The sequence below is a fragment of the Portunus trituberculatus genome, chromosome 50 (genome assembly GCF_017591435.1).
Source record: "Portunus trituberculatus isolate SZX2019 chromosome 50, ASM1759143v1, whole genome shotgun sequence".
NCBI classification, from domain to species: domain Eukaryota; kingdom Metazoa; phylum Arthropoda; class Malacostraca; order Decapoda; family Portunidae; genus Portunus; species Portunus trituberculatus.
Window position 1 is genome coordinate 30292152 of NC_059304.1, and position 20070 is coordinate 30312221.

Here is a 20070-nt window from a genome sequence, read left to right on the forward strand (position 1 = left end):
AGGACGGGGCAGGGGGCGGCAACAAAGTACGGGTAACACTGTTAGTTCGTCAGGCACTTCACTGTCTCTCCGTCTCTCGTTCACTCTCTGACTGCTCCCCAGAGTACGACTTGTTCCTTCGAGGTCTCTTGCTACACTCCTGTCCTCTGTCCTCGTCGGTGCCATACAGTGCCCCACAAACCATGCCTCCTGTGCCGTCGCACCTGCCAGGCAATGTCCTTACGAGTCTATTTCAGCTTATCAGGTAACGCTATCTACCTTAACCGCTAATTACCAATATATCCCTGATAATGCTGGCTACAAGCAATTAACACATGCATGCATTTATTTACACGGTACCGTATAACAATTATCCCAGGGCTGGCCAGTGCCCTCACCCATACACACACACACGCCCGGTAGCTCAGTGACAAGCCAGAGTATCGGGGTTCGATTCCCCGGCCGGGTGGAGATATTTGGGTGTGTCTCCTTTCACGTGTAGCCCCTGTTCACCTAGCAGTGAGTAGGTACGGGATGTAAATCGAGGAGTTGTGACCTTGTTGTCCCGGTGTGTGGTGTGTGCCTGGTCTCAGGCCTATCCGAAGATCGGAAATAATGAGCTCTGAGCTCGCTCCGTAGGGTAACGTCTGGCTGTCTCGTCAGAGACTGCAGCAGATCAAACAGTGAATTACACACACACACACTCTTATCTCCCCGTGACCTCCGGGGTCACATCTCCGTCATGGAGGTCTAGCTCAGCGTCCCTTCCATTAAGGTGTGACAGTTTCATAAATACGAGCAACCAACACCTCGCTCACCCTTTAGCTAAAGCCTGCACATATGTACTCATATGTACTACCCATATGTACTCTCTTATGACGCTGCTCCACACTCACACAGGCACACGTACATATCTGGGAGGCTGCTGCAATACACCTTCGCAACAATATATATATATATATATATGCCTCTATGGCAACAAAGCTCCAACTGATCACAAATGTTACTATGTACAAAGTTCTTAATGGTACTCTTAACATAACCCAGAGTGTACTCAGTGCCAGGGTCCACTGTATCGTCTTGAAGGGCACACTGAGCAAGGCGGTCTGCCTTTTCGTTTAGCGGGATACCCACATGAGAGGGTATCCAGGTGAAAAGGACCGTGGCACCAGCACTTTCTATGTCGTGGATGAGATCAAGACACTTATTAACTAAATCACAGTCCATAGGGGAGGTTGATTGAAGAGCATACAATGCAGCCTGACTGTCAATAAAGAAATAAACATTCTTATGGAAAGGCACCACAATATGGAGCTAAATATATTTTCTTTACATGATAATACTTTTCATATCTTCATGCGCCTCATAATAGTATTTTTTTATTGATTTATAACTTACAAAGTTGACAACTTGTCTCGCAGCCAATCAGCGTCAGTGTTCGCTCTGAGGACCGAACAGAATTAAGCGAGCACCCTTGAAAGATGTTCGCCTGTGAGGGCGAACAGGTTTGGACCGTTCGCTTCCGCAAAGTGCTAATGAAAACGCTTATAGTCATTGAGGGACCGTACAACCAATATATATAGAACGTTCTTAGGACTGGAATGCCAGCTCCCAGGCAAATGTTTGCTAACAGCCAAAGTGGTGCTAGCCATGGCAGACAGAGGTCTCGAACATAGTGGACGGCTTGGAGAGACTTTCTGAAGCTCATCTGAACACCCAGGTTCTTGTGTGTATGAACTCTAGGGATGGGAACATTATTTAAGTGGGCAGCCGAGAGACCTTCCCTTTAGCTTGAAATTTTGTTTTACATTCATTAATCACAAGTCCCATTTGGACACACAATGCTGCTAGTTGTGACAAAGCTAACTGGAGAATCCTGGGTGTGGGGCATTGGAGAAGTATGTCATCAGCATTGAGGAGGACCTGGGTGTCCTGCGGAAAGGAACAACGCGCGCTTTTGTCCATTAAAACATTGAAAAGCATTGTTCCAAGCTCAAAGACTTCCTCAGAGGAGACTGCACCTTGGAACTAATCCTCTGCTATTCTATTGTACAAATAGTTTCTGATCCATCTTAATAATCTACCTTTGACACCTTTGAAAATGAGTTCCTGTTCCTCCATAATAACATTTTTGTCGGCCTTTTGAAGGCACCCTTGAGATCAATGAAAGCTCTGCATGTAGCATCCTTATTTATAAGGCACTCAACAAAACAGTGACATCTAGAGTGACCTTTTAGGAAGCCATGTACATTGCCAAAGAGTACATGGCTCACTTTATATATTATAAGCCTGTTCATTATTGCCCATTCCACCATCTTACACAGAGAGCTGGTGAGAGAAATAGGGCAAAAGGCGCCATCACCTTTGGGGACTGCGATGATAATAGCCGTTTTCCAGGAGTGGAGAAGCTTGTCTGTGGTGAGAGACATGTTAAATAAGTCGAAGATAGGATTGTCTACCTTTACCGCCAGGATGGCATTGAGAATATCATGGATGATGCCATCCATCTTTGCCAGTTGCTGTTGACTTGCCCAATTTGACTGCCGAGAGGAGTTTATCACACGTGATAGGCACACAGGTGTCATCCAGCAGAGAAACACTGTGGCAAATCAACTCCATCCTTTGTGGTCTTCACTGATCGAGCGCCTCCTAATGTTCCACAGGAAGGCCAGAGAAGAATGAGGCTTCCTTCTACTGCATGATGAGCTCTTGTGTTCTGCCTGCAGGATCAGGGTCACACACCTGTTGCCCGGACTTGCTCCAGATGCTGTTGACATGGTGCCACACTTTCCGGAGGGACTGGGTCCTGCGCACGCGGTCCAGGAAGGAGATCTGTGAGATGTCAAGCCACGGTAACCATGGCAACCCGTGACTCTGCATTTGCTGGGTTGAGCGTCCAACATCTCTGGTAGGTAACTAGCATCTGTTCGAAGTTCAGAATCACAGGGTTGGTATCGTAATTCCAGCAGTGTGGAATGTGGGCCCTTGACAGAACCCTTAGAGTCATGATGAATCCCTTGATGGTGTTCAACAGTCCATTGTACAGTGCCTCTGAGTCACCAAAGGAGTCCTTTACGGCAGAGTACCACGCCAACACATGGACAATGAGGCCTGCTATCGTGGATGGTGGCACCATCAAGCGCTTCCTGGGCACTACCAGGATGGACTTCATGGGAAGGGTCGTCTCCAAGGCCAAGTGGCTGCTCAGCAAGAACCTGACAAAAAAGGGTTCGGCAGTATATGTTGGCATATTGATAAGGGCTACATAGTCAAGTCTGCCTCCTTGTACATGTGTGGTTGCATGTTCCCCAGTAAGCAAAGCTGTCTCTGTGGTGTCAAGGAACGCCTTCCAACGTACACCATTGGCATTGGTGGTGAAATGGCTTCCTAATTCCTTATGCCTGGCATTAAGGTCACCCATGATAACACTCTGCTCCTTAGGATCATATTCAGGGAAATTTGCAATATTTAAGGCACCATCGTGAATGTACATGTTTACAAAGTAAATAACTTCACCCAAAGTATGTAAGCAAAGAGTAATAAATTCAATACCCTTGGTGATCCCGATTTCCCTGAAAGTAACTAGAATCCCATGTTTAATGTAAGTGGCCTTCCCCTAACTACTCCCGTCACCACAACTGACGATGTGGAAGGCATAACCGCACAGCTCAGGCACCCGTGGTCCTACCTCCTGTAAGGCAATAATGTCAGGCTTATGGAGAAGGATATGAAAGTGTAAGTCAGTGAAGCAGGCATGAAGACCATTGACATTTCATGTTAAGGTTTGGAAAGTCTTACTATTAATTCATTGTGATAGTGTTGCATCTGGGTCTTCAGGCCGTCCAGTTCCTGTGTCAGGCAAGACATCTGCTCCATCATGGTCTATAGGGCTGACTTCAGATATCCCTGGCAGTCTGGGCTGGGGCTGGGTTGGAGCAATGCCTCTTCTTGCGGGTGACCAATATCCATCCATTCACCAGCGACATCCCCATCATGGTCTGCCTCAGGTGACTTGTCCTCTGAGGAAGGGGGAAGCAGGGGCCATCCTTGAGGAGCCCAGGGGTTGTTGCATGGCTCCCTTGACTGGCTTGGTGGGGGCAGCCCTCTTAGCATCACTCACTGGACAAGGGGTTGGGGACATGGGGGATGTCCCACTGGGTACTGTGTGTTGCTGGTTCTTCTTGAAAGTGGCAAACTCACTACTGTGGGCAGAGGCCATTTCAGAGAGATTGTCCACTTTGGTAGCTAGCACACTCACCACTGCCATTAGCTTCTGAGTGGGGTCAGTGGCAGGCAGCTCCTGAGTGCCACCAGGTTGGGGCACTAGTTTAGAAGTCACAGAGGTCACTATAGCAGTGCGCTGCAGCAACAGCGGGAACATGGCAGGTGTGGCAGAAGTGCCAGAAGTGGAGCAAGAAGACTGGGACAAGTGAGAGGCAGCAGACAGGAAGGAAGGCTTATTCGTCCAGGCGTTGGTCTGTGGAGGTGGAGTCTGGCGGAACACAAGTCTGGAACATGTCACCTCATCAGTGGCAAGCTCCCTGTGGGGCTGAGGCTTGACAGTGCAGAGGACGGAGTGGGCATTGTGGTCACCCGCACAATTACAACAGTGAGGAGGGATTTTGGTGCCCTCCTTGATCTTGATCAGACACTGTATTGACTTGTGGGAACCAGCACAGTACCTACACCGAGGAGCAGACTGACAACGCCACTCCTTGTGTCCCCAGCGACTGCAGTGGCGACATAAATCAGGTTCTGGCATGTATTGCTCCACACATCGACGTCCTAGGTGCATGAGATGCACTTCATTGGGCACCTTCCCAGTCACGACTCCCAGCAGTTGAAGCCTTGGCATCTGCCCACCATTCTCCGCTTAAGTCCGTGGAAACCAGCTGGTACCTTACTTAAGTCTGCCCTACAATCATTGCATTTTCTGTTATCACCATACATTTCCTGTCTCACCATTTCATGGCATACTAATTTATTATTTATTTTTTTTTATAATATATTTGTCTTACTCTCTTATTATTGTATTATTCATTTTATTTATATTTGTATAATATACAACACAAAACACTACACATTCACACACATTCACTCATTCATACATACATTCATACATACACAATCGCATACAAACTTATTAAAATTATTATTGTAAATATTATTTATATGTGTACCCAAATATTTTTGTAATAAAAGTAACCCTCCACTGAATGCTTTTAATTCAGTTTCCTCAATTAGCCTTAGCTCCAATAGTTGGTACTCTTTCCATACCAACAAATGGTGACCCCATGAGCTAGCTAAGAGGAAGGAACCGTGGCTGTATAAGAGCCACTGTCTCCTAGCCCAAAGACCTGCGCCAGCTCCGCCTGGGGTATCCGTTGGAGGGCTCCTACCCGAAAAAGCTCCACCTCCATATGTGGTGTTCGTGGAGTTGACGGTTAGGCCGGGAGAAATATTATGCCTTAGGCATAGTAAGGGTTAACTATACCCCCCCTCCTAGCACCTTTGTGCTCCTTCCCCCTTCCCTGCTGCGCCTTCTGCGCCCACCCTTCAGCGCCTTCTGCGCCTCCTACAGCACCTTCTGTGCCTCCTACAGCACCTTTTGTGCCTCCTACAGCACCTTCTGTGCCACAGCGACACCTTCTGCGTCCCTCTCTCCCGCCCACCTTCCAATTTTCACCTTTGCACCCGCCACCTGGATTACGGCGTGATATTGTGCTTACCCGCCACCTGGATTACGGCGTGATATTGTGCTTACCCGCCACCTGGATTACGGCGTGTTACTGTGCTTACCCGCCACCTGGATTACGGCTTGAGTGTTACCCTGGATTTCTCGACCCGCCACATGGATACGGCGTGAATCCCCATCCCCCTGTGCAGACACACTCCAGTGACACACGCCAGTGACACACACTAGTGACACACTCCAGTGACACACGCCAGTGACAGTGACACTATTGTGTACAACAGCAGCTCCCTAAGACCTGCTGTGACCCATAGGATCTTCACGCCAGAGCCTAGTGCCCATCACCACCACCAGCCATGTCTCAGGAAGACCTTGCTGCGACGGCGGTGTCTTTTAAGGCACCTCCCTTCTACTCGCAGGACCCATCCTTGTGGTTCTGTCTCTTGGAGTGCAGCTTCAAGGCATCCAAGATCACTAACAGCCTCACCAAATTCAACCATGCTGTTAGCTTCTTGCCATCCGACGTGCTTACACTTATCTCTGTCGTCATCTCCACTGCTGCCTCCTCTGACACTCCCTATGAAGATTTGAAGACTGCCCTACTAACGAGTCTACAATCTTCCGTCGCCACCGTCTCCGTGAGCTCCTCTCTAGTGAGGAATTAGGTGATGAGAAGCCGTCACAGTTGCTGAGTCGCATGAAGCAACTGCTTGGTGACAAGTACCAAGCCTTCGACGCTGATCTCTTCAAGCAACTGTTCTACCAGCGCCTTCCTCCTGCCATCCAGCGTAGCCTCTTCAGCGTCAAGGACACTTTGAAACCTGACGCCATCGCTAAGTTGGCAGACGACTTCCAGGCGATTCTTCCTGCAACACCTGCTTCTCCTGTGTCTTCTGTCACTACCACACAGAATGACACCCAGTTGTCTCACCTTACCAAGCTCATCTCTCAGCTTACCACCGAGGTTAACTACTTGAAGAAGCAACTGCATGATGGCCGTCGCTCACGTTCCTCCACTCCTCGCCGCCTCCAGCGCCGCTACCGTTCTAGGAGCCCAGGTATGTGTTGGTACCACAACAAGTTTGGTGCCAAGGCCAACAAGTGCGTTTCCCCATGCACCTACAACACGTCAAACACCAACGGCGAGCAGTGATGCAGCCAATTGCCCGCCAGTGTTTCTCAGCGCTGCTCCACCTACGAGACTGCCGCTCCAACACAAGGTTTCTCATAGACACCGGCGCCGATGTCAGTATTATCCCCGCGCCCGCCAGTCTACGCACCTTGCCGCCTCTCTTGCATCTCTACGCCGCCAATGGGACCAAGATTCCCGTCTACTCACGGCGCACCATGCAAGTGAATCTCTACCTCCGACGTCGCTTCGAATGGACCTTCTACGTCGGGGATGTCAGCCAGGCAATTCTCGGAGCAGACTTCCTCAAGCACTTCAACCTGCTGGTCGACGTTAAAGGCCGCAGGTTAGTCGACCCTCTGACCTCTGTCTCCTCCTTTGCTCGACCAGCACCAGGAGACAGCACTCTCCTCTCTGTCATCAAAGGGGACCACCAGTTCGCTGTTTTACTCAAGTCCTTCCCCACGCTGACTCAACCCTACTCAGCCAGCGTGCCCGCTAAACACCATGTGCAGCATCACATAGAGACTTCAGGACCGCCTGTACACGCCAAGGCCCGCCGTCTTGCTCCCGAACGCTACCGCCAGGCCAAGGCCGAGTTCGAGTCTCTGATGCGGCAAGGTATTGTGCGGCCCAGCAGCAGCAACTGGTCATCAGCTCTTCACGTCGTCCCGAAGAAAACGGCGACATCCGACCCTGCGGAGACTACAGAGCTCTCAACTCTTGCACCAAGGAAGACCGTTATCCTGTGCCTAACTTGCAGGAGTTCTCGTCGCAACTCTCTGGTTCCACCATCTTCTCCCGCATCGACCTCATCAAGGCCTTCCACCAGATTCCTGTTCATCCTGACGACATACCGAAGACTGCCATCATCACTCCCTTCGGTCTGTTCGAATACGTTAGGATGCCCTTTGGCCTCAGGAATGCGGCACAGACGTTCCAGAGGTTCATCGACGAGGTCCTCCGCGGTCTTCCCTTCTGTTTCGCCTACATCGACGATCTTCTCATCGCGAGCCCCGACGAAGCCTCGCACAGACAGCACCTCGAACAAGTCTTCCGCCGCCTCCAGGACTACGGTGTCCAGATCAACGCCGACAAGTCAGAGTTCGGCGTGGCCTCGCTCACCTTCCTTGGTCATACCGTCACTCCAGCAGGCATCACTCCACTTGCCACTAAATGTGAAGCCATCCAGCAGTTCCCGAAGCCATCTACCCAGCGCCAGCTCAAAGAGTTCTTGGGCATGGTGAACTACTACAACCGCTTCATTCCACACTGCTCTCTCCTGCTGCAGCCTCTACACGCCATGATCAAGCCGTGCAAGCGTGGTCAGTCGGTCACGCTCACCTGGACACCGGACACTGACGCTGCCTTCCTCGCTGCCAAGAAGGCCCTCAGCGACGCAACTTTGCTGTCCTTCCCTGTCCCCGACGCAGAGGTGAGCATCGCAACTGACGCCTCTGGCAATGGGACTGGTGCTGTCCTCCAGCAGCTCGTGGACAGTGCCTGGAAGCCGCTCGCCTTCTTTTCCCAGAAGCTCAACACTGCCGAAGCCAACTACAGTGCCTACGACCGTGAGCTCCTCGCAATCTACAAGGCCGTCAAGCGCTTCCGGTACTACATAGAAGGCCGCCGCTTCCACATCTACACCGACCACAAGCCACTCACCACCATTTTCCTGAGAAACAAGGCAACCTACTCTCCTCGGCAACTTCGCCATATGGACTTCGTTTCTCAGTTCACCACCGACATCCGGTACATCAAAGGTGTCGACAACGCCCCAGCTGACGCTCTCTCCCGTGGTATCTCTGCTGTGTCCTCCATCGACTACACTGCCATAGCTGCCGACCAGTCCGGCGACCCAGAGCTGGAAAACCTCCTGCAGAACTCGGCGCTCCAGATGAAGAAAGTCACACTCCCAGGTACCAAGGTCTCTCTGTATGCTGACGTCTCCACAGAGGCCGTCCGCCCTTACTTGCCTCAGCAGCATCGCGTCAAGGCCTTCCGTCAGCTACATGACCTCTCTCACCCTGGTATCCGTGCCTCCCAGCGCCTGCTGACTTCTCGCTTCATCTGGGAGGGCATCAACAGAGATGTCAGACTGTGGACCCGCACCTGTACCGCCTGCCAAGCCTCCAAGGTGACTCGTCACACACACTCTCCGCCTGGCACCTTTCCTCCAGTCTCCAGACGGTTCGACCATATCCACATTGACTTGGTCGGGCCGCTGCCGCCTCTGCCGGCCACCGCTACATCCTTACGTGCGTGGACCGGTTTACACGCTGGCCTGAGGCTACACCTATTCCAGACATCACCACCGACACCGTCGCCAATGCCTTCATCGCCACTTGGGTCTCAAGGTTCGGTGTTCCTCTGAGCCTCACCTCAGACCGTGGTGGCCAGTTCGAGGCTAATGTCTGGAATAGGATCATGGTATTTCTCGGCATACGGCGCTACAGGACTTCGAGCTACCATCCCCAGTCAAATGGGATGGTTGAGAGATTCCATCGCCAGCTCAAGTCCTCCCTGATGGCCGCCTCACAGCGCGAACACTGGTCCCTGGCTCTTCCTCTTGTCCTCCTCGGCATCAGGTCCTCTCTCAAGGAAGACCTCCAGCATTCCTCGTCCGAGTTGGTGTATGGCGCCAACCTCAGGCTTCCCGGCGAGATGCTGGTGCCCTCACAAGAGCCAGACCTGTGCAGTGCCCGAGATTTCGCCACCCGCCTCCACAGTGCCATGCGCAACCTACAGCCAGTCCAGCCTCGCTCCTCTCCTAAGAAGATTTTTGTGAGCCAGGACCTGGACACCTGTACACACGTCTTCGTCCGCGTCGATGCTGTTCAGCGCCCCCTCTCACAACCATACCAAGGGCCCTATCGTGTCTTGCGGCGGACACGCAAGACTGTGACCATCGACCGGAACGGCACTCAGGACGCTGTGTCCATGGACCGGGTCAAACCGGCCTACCTGCTTGACCCTGCTCAACCTCAGGTGGTCGCCACAACGTCCCTGGACGGTCCTGACTCATCCAGCCGCACCAGGAAAATCTCGTTTCTCCTCCCTCGAAACTAGGGGGGGAGTATTGTAGCGGCCGTTTACTTAAGTCTGCCCTACAATCATTGCATTTTCTGTTATCACCATACATTTCCTGTCTCACATTTCATGGCATACTAATTTATTATTTACTTTTTTTATAATATATTTGTCTTACTCTCTTATTATTGTATTATTCATTTTATTTATATTTGTATAATATACAACACAAAACACTACACATTCACACACATTCACTCATTCATACATACATTCATACATACACAATCGCATACAAACTTATTAAAATTATTATTGTAAATATTATTTATATGTGTACCCAAATATTTTTGTAATACCAAAGTAACCCTCCACTGAATGCTTTTAATTCAGTTTCCTCAATTATGTGTCTTGTCTAATGTGCCCCACTGTGGTGTGCTGTAAGGTGTCAGTCAATGTTACGTCCCAGTGTCGCCTACATGCTGTCTTGAGGTCAGTTAGGAAGTCTGTTTGGTCAGTAGCTAAGTCAATAGGAGAGGGATGTGTGTAATTCACCTCGGTCGTCTGCTGATCACCCAGCCAGTCTTCCCCATTACGGAGCGAGCTCAGACCTCATAGACCGATCTCCGGGTAGGACTGAGACCACAACATACTCCACACACCGGGAAAACGAGGCCACAACCCCTCGAGTTACATTCCGTACCTATTTACTGCTAGGTGAACAGGGGCTACACATTAAGAGGCAGAATTCTCTGCTGACCACATGGTGTCACTGCAAGCCTCGTGCCGGTACTGGTAAATAAGGAAATAAAGGGGCTATCACACTGGCCTATGATACGCGGAGCGCGGGCCATGGTTCTTGGTACGAAACCATGAACACTATCACACACAAGCTGCCCGCGTTCTTGTTATGCCAGGCAAATGGCCCACCAAACAAGACAAAGCCTAACCAAAATAAACCAGAACAAAACCATGCCGCTTTAACCTCAGCCTGTGCTTTGTCCTGGAGCTGCATTTGCATTTCCTCTTGTTGAAGAAAAGTACGTAAAAAATACTAGAGAAAAGCTGAGACGTGCGCGACGGCAACTTTAGAGTCAGAGGTAGTTGCCATGAGCCCAAACTATCGATATGATATATATATATATATATATATATATATATATATATATATATATATATATATATATATATATATATATATATATATATATATATATATATATATATATATATATATATATATATATATATATATATATATATATATATATATTACCTTTCTAGATTGATGAAATATTATTTATTATTCCAATATGATAAAAAATGTCACGTTCTTTTTAGTTCAAATGAAAGGTTTTTATTACATTATTATGTTTACTTTTCCATTGGGATAGCATACGGAGAACCGGGATGGATATGAAGCAACCCCAACTTAAGGTAGGTATAGGAAAAGTAGCGTCATTCGCGGCGGGAGGAAATCATTCGTTGGCAACTCTTTAGCCTAGTAGGCTTGACCACACCCCTTTGTTCCTGCCTCCGAGGCGAGGGCATAAAACACTGCACTGCAGAATGAATAAAAATAATTGTTTTTAATGGATGGATCTGCAGCCGTCATTGTACATCTGTATAATAATAATAATAATAATAATAATAATAATAATAATAATAAATCTTTATTTCGTCCTGCAGGACATATTGGCCTTAAATACTAATAATATACAGAGAAAAAACTAAGGAACTACACACACACACACACTCCGCGCTCCATGGAGAGCGGACGTGCCTCCTGCTCAGAGTGGCATCTAACTAACACTCCACACGCTAAGCAATGTGCTTGAGTGAGAATCGTTATTGGTATTAAAGGGCAACCAGAGCGAGTGAAAGAGTGTACAGAGTGAACGTAGCCTGGTGGCATGTACATAAGAGTGATTGGAGGTGTGAGAACCTCCACACTCCAAACGACAGAGCGGGAACCACACAAAGGCCAGCCAAAACAGCCGCCAACGCATCCCACCACACACACGTAGCTACCAGGCCTGGCCCCCAGTGACCACACACCCACATGCTCCCAGGAAGAGTAAAAAAAATGGATAGAACGGTAAGAAATAAATGACCAAATTCAAAATATGCCGATGAGGCCCAGGGAGTAAAACCGAAAGTGGCCAGTCAAAGCATGAGTCCATCTTCAACAGGGGCAACAATGCAAGGTAGATTGGTAATGTTGAAGAAGAGATTTGAGGAGTTGGTGAAGGAATTAAAAGTTCAGAGGAGCAGGATAGAGAATTCCGCAAGGCTTTGAAGGAAAGAGTTAAGAGACTGGAGGAAAATGAAAAACGATTGGTGGATGAGAATGCACACTTGAGAGTGGAGGTTGAAAAATACAAGAGACGGTTGGAGGAGAAAATGGAGAGAGTAGTAAAGGAGAAAGATGACTTTAAGGAAATGATCAGTGAGCAGAATGAAAGGTTTGAAAGGGAATGGGAACTGAAGAAAATACAATGGACTGAGTCGAGGAAGCAGAGATGGTTGGATTACAAGAAATAATAAAAATCAGTTGAAGGAAGACAAAAAAGAAGCATAAGGATAAAAAGTGATGGAAAAGAATCAATAATCATGGTGACCTATGTACCTCCTAAAACAAATTCTTGGACATTAAGGGAATATGACAATATGATAAAGGATACTTTACAGAGTTTGGAAAGTGTATTAACTGGAAAAAGAAAGGTGATACTAGTAGGAGATTTTAATTGTAAGGAGGTGGATTGGGAAAATCTAGTAAGTGGTGTTGGAGAGGAAGCATGGGGAGAGAGATTTCTTAATCTAATGATGGAAAATATGATGGAACAGAGGGTGAAGGAAAATACTAGACATAGAAGAGATGATGAACCGGCTAGACTGGATTTGGTGTTAACAAGAGAAGTGTACCTATGTGGAGATATACAATACAAATGTCCTTTGGGAAAGAGTGATCATGTGGTTATGGAAATGCAGATAGCAACAACACAGCGAAGGAAAGACGAGACATACAGGAGTGGTAGATTGAATTATAGAAAGATGGACACAGAAAGTTTGAAAAATTATTTCAGAAAATTAGATTGGGAGATGTTACAAATCATAGAAGTGCAAAAAAATATGAGATTTTTATGAAATATTATAAAGAAGGAGTTATGAAATTTGTACCAAAGTATAAAACGAGAGAGGAAGGAAGAAAGGATTGGTTTAATGCAACTTGTGTTAAGGCTAAGGAGATGTGGCTTGGAAAAGATGGAAAAAGAGCAGGAATATACTAAATAAGGAGAATTATAGAGTGGCGAGAAATGAGTATGTGAGGGTAAGGAGAGAGGAAGAAAGAAAATTTGAAAAAGATATTGTAGACATGAGTAAGGAACATCCAAAATTGTTTTACAGGTTCATAAATGGTAAACTTAAAAAGAGAGAGTCCATTGAAAGATTAAAAGGATAGCAAGGGATAGTAGATGACCCTAAGAATATAGCGGAATTGCTAAATAATAGGTTTCAGCAAGTATTTACTAAAGAAACAATGTTTGTAAAGCCTCAGAATGTACAAGAAAATGTGCACATGGATGACAATAAGATACCTAAAAGGAGTTATATAAAATGTTGGAGGAACTTAAAGATGATAAAGCGATGGGACCAGATGAAGTTTCAGGAAAATTATTGAAGGAGTGTAGAGAAGAATTGATTGATCCATTATATGATATTATAAGGTGCTCATTAGAAACAGGGGAAGTACCAGTAGAGTGGAAAAGAGCTGAAGTGGTGCCCATTTATAAGGGAGACAGTAAGGAAGAGCCTCTTAACTATAGACCTGTGTCTCTAACAAGTGTGGTCGGTAAGATATGTGAGAGGGTGATAAAGAAATATTGGATACGGTTCCTGGAGGATCATAAGTTATTATCGGATCATCAATTTGGCTTTAGGAAAGGGAGGTCATGTGTAACAAATCTACTGAGCTTTTATTCAAGAGTGGTTGACAAAATACAGGAGAGAGAGGGATGGATGGACTGTGTATATTTGGATTTAAAGAAAGCTTTTGACAAGGTACCTCACATGAGACTGCTATGGAAAGTAGAGATTTATGGAGGACTGAAAGGAAAAGTGTTAAAGTGGATGGAAAACTACTTGAGATGGAGGGAGATGAGAACAGTAATAAGGGATGCAAAGTCGGACTGGTTGGTGGTGGAGAGTGGAGTCCCACAAGGCTCAGTGCTGGCACCAATACTTTTCCTTTTATATATTAATGACATGCCAGAGGGAGTAAACAGTTATATTAATTTGTTTGTGGATGATGTGAAGTTGTGTAGGTGTGTGAAGAGTGAAGAAGATTGTGAAATTTTACAGGCAAATCTGGATAAGATTTGGGAATGGAGCAAGAGGTGGGAAATGAAATTTAATCTGAGCAAAAGTCATGTGATGGAGATAGGGAAGAGTGGAAGACGGCCAAGACGGTCATATAAGATGGGTGAAGAAGTAGTGTTGAAAAAGGTGGAAAAGGAAAAGGATTTGGGAGTGATAATACAAGACCATGGGCAGTTTGAGGCTCATATTGATAAGATGTTTGGAGAAACGTATAATTTGATAAGAAATATTGGATTAGCCTTCCATTATATGGATAAAGATATGATGAAGAAATTAATTAGTACGGTAATTAGACCAAGACTGGAATATGCTGGGGTGGTTTGGTCCCCTTATAAAAGGAAGCATATAAGGAAGTTGGAGAGATTGCAGAGAATAGCAACAAAAATGGTTCCGGAATTGGCAGAAATGACCTATGAGGAGAGATTAAAAGAAATGAATTTGCTTACCTTGGAACAAAGAAAAGAAAGAGGAGATTTAATACAGGTTTATAAACTGTTGAACGGACTGGATGAAGTGGATAATGAGCAAATGATGTTGAGAGAGGAAAATTTAAATAGAACTACGAGATCGCATAGTAAAAAGATAATAGCCAAGGGAATATGCTTGAAGGATGTGAAGAAATATAGTTTTCCACAAAGATGTGTGGAGGTGTGGAATGGTTTGAGTGAGGAAGTGGTGTCAGCGAGGAGTGTGCATAGTTTTAAAGGAAAGTTGGATGTGTGTAGATATGGAGACGGGGCCACACGAGTATGATACCCAGGCCCTGTAAAATTACAACTAGGTGAATACACACACACACACACACACACACACACACACACACACACACACACACACACACACACACACGCACACCTACACTGACAAGTCAGAAAGTGGCACACTAGGAATATTATTAATACTCACTTTATGTGTTGCTCATAAGAAATGAAGTTCTTAATGGTGCCTAGCAGTCCTGGCAGGTTTAGTGTTGGGCAGGACTGTGGTGTTAATGATAGTTTTGTTTTCATAGGTTGTATGAAACTGGAAACACGCAACACTAAAATGCATTGAGCAGATCATGTGGTGTTTCTTTATGTCATTGTATTTATTTAGGCCTTTTCTATTGCACGCTTCTATCCATTTTTTTTTCTTAGTTTTCTGGTCCTTGGAAATGAATGAAAACTTATATATTCCTTTTTGTTTTTCCATTTTATTAAACAAGTAGCCACGGCACACGATACCATGCCAAAAATGTGAAAAACACCACCACACACAAGTGATAAAACGTGGTGCTTGAACAAATGGGCGGGGCTTATAAGGCTTGATGAAGGGGCGGAGCTTATCGTGACGCCAGCCAATCACCATCCAGGATGAGTTATCGTGAACATTTTTATTTATATTCTTTATTCAACAACAATTGCTTCATACGATATATAACAAAAAACCGACATCTTATTTTATTCTCTTGTAATAGTTTATAACATTAAAAACATCCAAGAGCTCGTAATAAAAATGCTCATTTCAGATTTTGATTCTTTACGTTCTATGAGAGTGACGCTACCTCTCCTATACCTACCTTGACCCCAACTTGGTTCCGCTAATCCCGGGCAAGTTCCAGCTATCTGGAGCAGATGTTCCTGGTTCCGCGTATCATAGGCCAGTGTGATAGGGCCTTTAGGCAGCAAAAAGACGTTCTAAAACCCTCATGCCAAAATTATGAAAGCTCTTTAAAGAGCTTGCAGGCTAAAGTGCAGGAAGGGATTACAGATAGGGTGGTCTAGTTGATAACAAGTTGAAAGAACTAAGAAATTAATGGAAACAGGAGCAAGAAAAGGAAAAAGTCAAATTTTCAAAAGTGGTAAGGAGACAAATTCAGGAGAACATCAATGTCGCTGTAATAGAAGTCATCAAGGTAAAGGAAGATTTGGTGTGGGATGCAGTGGAGAAGAAAAAAAGGTTCGTGATTTATTGGATGAGGGGAAAAAAATCCAAATAAATTCACGAGAGAACGTGAAGAAAGGGAAATGGTCAAAACCGTTATCAAACGAACACAAGAATTTGACAAGGAGATGGAAGTGATTAGGCTGGGAAGATATAGTGAAGGGGGTAGGAGACCAATGAAGGTGAAAATGAGATCTCAAGTGGCTGTAGAGGAAATTATGGCTAGAAAAGGGAAGCTGGCCGATGATGTAGATTACAAGGAAATATGGATAAAAAGAGATATGATCTTAGAGGAAAGGGAAAAGGAGAAAGTGTTAAGAAGTGAAGCTAAGGAAAAAAAACGAGAAAAGGACAGAGATAGAGAAGGATTTTTACTGAAGCTAGGGTTCTGGATATGAGACTAAAGTGGTACCTAAAGAAAAAAGAGGAGGTCGTGAAGGCAATAAATTAAGAGTGACTTATACCAACATAGATGGGTTGTTATCAAGCATATTGGAAGTTCGGAATTATTTGAAAGAGAAAAAGCCGGATGTAATGTGCATCATTGAAACAAAACTGAAAAAAAGAGATCCATGTCGACTTTAAAGAGAAAGGATATAATACCTGGAGGAGGGACAAGAAGGATAAAGGGGTAGGAGGAATGCTAATAATGGTTCGTGATAATATATGTGTGGAGGATGTGCAATATGGTGACGACAAAGTGGAAGTAATGGAAGTAACAATCAGAACAGAAGATTTGAGGAAAAAAAAAAATTATAGTTACATATGTTCCACCAAAGACTAATACATGGGGATGAGAAGAGCATAAAGATATACAAAGAGAGGTGATAAAGTGCCTAGATAACATGATAAGAAGAGATAGAAGAATACTCTTAGATGGAGACTTAAACTGTAAAAAAAAAATAAACTGGAGAGAGATGGAGGTAATGGATAATGCTGGGCAGTGGAGCAAGAAAGTGTTACAGTTGACTATGGTTAATACAATGGACCAGTGGGTGGAGGAGTCAACAAGGTACAGGGGGGAAGAAGAACCATCATCGCTTGACCTAGTTTTCACAAAGAAACCAGAATTCCTTCCAATCATACAATACCTTAGTCCAATAGGGAAAAGTGATCATGTGACATTAAAGATGCAAATGCAGGAGGAAGATAAGATAAGTTACAGAGAGGATTATAAAGGAGAGGGATTAAATTATGCAAAAGCGGATTTTGAAAAATTAAGGATTTATTTTGCTGATATTGAGTGAAGTGATATTAGGCATTTTCAGCACCACTTTGTGGAAGGCAAATGGTCCAGAAGCGTTCGCCCATATAAGCGAACGCTTCTACTGAAAACGATAGTAACACTGCCAGATGAATCTCCCTCGTCGCTCGCCGGAAAAACTATTGTACTCTTTAGTCGCAGGATCACACCAAGCTGAGATAGCCTCATTCCACTGTAATGTAAAGATATTATTATTATGGGAATGGGATAACTGAAGGCAAGCCTCAAAGAAAACGTTACACATTAATTTCTGCAGGGAATATTTTCTGACGGCCCTGGTACACGCGACAAAGGCTGGATGCACATGTCCAAATGATTTTTGTAGCACAGATCTGCGTCTACTTTGTTCAAAAACATCTTGTCACAGACGTCACAGGTAAATCTGTTAAGTGTAAAAAAAACTGTTGGTAATTCTTTATTAGAAGTCTGTCCCTCCCTTCCCCTCCATCCTCCCCACTCCCCCCAAACAAGCTTGGGGGCCTGTGGGGAATCGGGGGTTTTAGTGGCGAAAATAAGCGCATTATGAGCATAAAAAAAAAGGAAAAATTTCCACAATATTTCAAGTTTTTCCAACCTAACCTAACCAAGCATAATCTATTCTAACCTAACAAAACCTAACCTCCAATGTAACCTAACTGGACCGCCCCCTGCTAGGGCATTAACCTTAACCTAACCTAATGTAACTTAGTCCCCCCTCCCTTAACCCCTCCGCTATGCCATTAACCTAACTTAACCAAACCTAACCTAACCTAACCTAATTGTAGGGGCTGCGCCTCCCATGGACCCCCCACACTAGGACATTAACCTATCATTACCTAAGCTAACCTATATAGGGGGTGCACAGCCCCCCGTGAACCCACCCATTAGGGAGTTAACCTAACGTACCACAACAAGCTAACAAGGAACCTAAAAAAGGATAACGTTATGCTTTTCGAGTGGCAGCGTGTGATTGGAGGGATTAGCTCTATAGATACCATGAAATCCTTATATGCCGCTACCCGCATATCCCTGTTTATACCCACAAATCTCTGTTATAAACAACTGAAAATCATTTCAGTGTTTACTTTTGACTAGTGCTAAGGTCGCTGGACTTTAAAAAATTCCTATTTTGCCGAACTCTTTTATAAACATTAACCAAATTGTTTTATAATACGTGAGCGCCTCTAGCGGCATTGAGACCAAATAATAGAGGTGAATGAGCCCTTAAGATCCCAGGTATCACTTCCTGTCACATTTTCCTACTTTTTTAAGGTATTACAGGTAATATACCCAGTATCCATTAATACACAATATGCCAGATAAGCCGTTACACCACTAGTGACTGCTTGTCATTCAGTAGTTACATTGGCCAAGACATTTTTGCTGTGCATTCCCTTATAGTTGTTGCACTGGTCAAAGAGGCCATGATGTTGTATGTTCGTTGGCCCAAAGTTTTCACAGCACCACCATTGAAAGATATAACCAAATCTTCCGCAATATTGCTATAACCATATGTCATTATCAAGCAACAGTGCAAATATCCTATCATATTTATACTTTACAATTAATGTGCTTAGATAATGCGTAACCTACGAGATTATCACGTAACTGAATGTCAAAGTCGGAGTCACAAGCTATTTGTAAAGGCAAAGCCTGTGCACATACAGGTACTGCTGGCCCTGAGGCTGTTTGTAAGTGCATGGCTCTTTTCAGAACATCATTGGAGATACTGCTGGTAAGATATCTATGTTTATTGTTGTTCCATATAGTTTGATAAAGTCCTTTTCTTGGCCTTATTACTGGTTATTTTCTTATATTCTTTTGCATATACCTTCACATTCACCAAAAATAGAAATACAAGGTGGGAGAGAAGTGCCCTCACGGTTTTGTCTTCTTCAGACTTCATTAAAGTCTGCATTAAGAAAGGTTAGCACTTGCTTTTTGGCGGAGTCTCTCCTCATGAAATAAGAAATTTCAAGAGCGGCTATATTTGTAACTATTTTGACAGTTGTCACTTTGGCGCGAAAAGCTGTAAACATTATGTCACATAACTTCCTCAGCGAATGGGAATGGAAATGCAACCTTTGCTCGTAACATCACAGTGATGACTTCACAACTTCCGTAGCCAATGAACACGCTTCGATCAGTTAGCAATATCCATGGCCAATGACAAGTGTATACCATTTCTCCGACATTATTGTGGTGTTACTAGACCTGTCGATCGCTAAAGACATTGTTATGAGCAATGTACGCGCTAACAGCAAGTTTCCTGAATTCCACCCCTGGCTGTCAAAGTGACACTCGAGGATGGCTAACGCTAAGGAGCGCTCAAGGGAGGCTCAGAGGCTCAGTAGATGGCAACATCACCCAAAAGGTTCAAAGGTGGCACAATGAAAGGCCATCAGTCGTTACAAAAGTGCGTAGGTTGGCCATAGAATGCTGCAAGGATGCTTATGTCATCCTAGGATGACAGTGAGAACGTTAAGGTCACCCATGGGACTCCAGAAATTGGTAGAGAAATTGATATCACGACACAGGGAGCGCAGCTAGCACTTCCACCAAAGTCAACTTTTTCCATTTTCTGGTGACCTCAATGTGACCTGTCCATTTTTACAGCATAGCAAGCATGGTACAATAACGAGAGACAGGTAGACGCACGAGAGTCTTGAACTCACAGCCCTACTGGTAAGTCTT

General features: G+C 45.3%; 2 protein-coding genes across 2 annotated transcripts; both read left to right on the forward strand.

The window, feature by feature from the left end:
* The first annotated feature begins 6368 nt into the window (after positions 1 to 6368).
* On the forward strand, positions 6369 to 6824 carry LOC123499958. The gene has a single exon (XM_045248490.1). It carries the CDS (start codon positions 6369 to 6371, stop codon positions 6822 to 6824), a length of 456 nt encoding a protein of 151 aa, XP_045104425.1.
* Positions 6825 to 9227: 2403 nt separating this feature from the next.
* Positions 9228 to 9869, forward strand: LOC123499960. The gene has a single exon (XM_045248491.1). It carries the CDS (start codon positions 9228 to 9230, stop codon positions 9867 to 9869), a length of 642 nt encoding a protein of 213 aa, XP_045104426.1.
* The last annotated feature ends 10201 nt before the right edge of the window (positions 9870 to 20070 follow it).

What these genes read in the sequence shown, in the direction of transcription:
- LOC123499958 (XM_045248490.1), top strand. Translation starts at nt 6,369, where the DNA reads ATGAAGCAACTGCTTGGTGACAAGTACCAAGCCTTCGACGCTGATCTC.
- LOC123499960 (XM_045248491.1), top strand. Translation starts at nt 9,228, where the DNA reads ATGGTATTTCTCGGCATACGGCGCTACAGGACTTCGAGCTACCATCCC.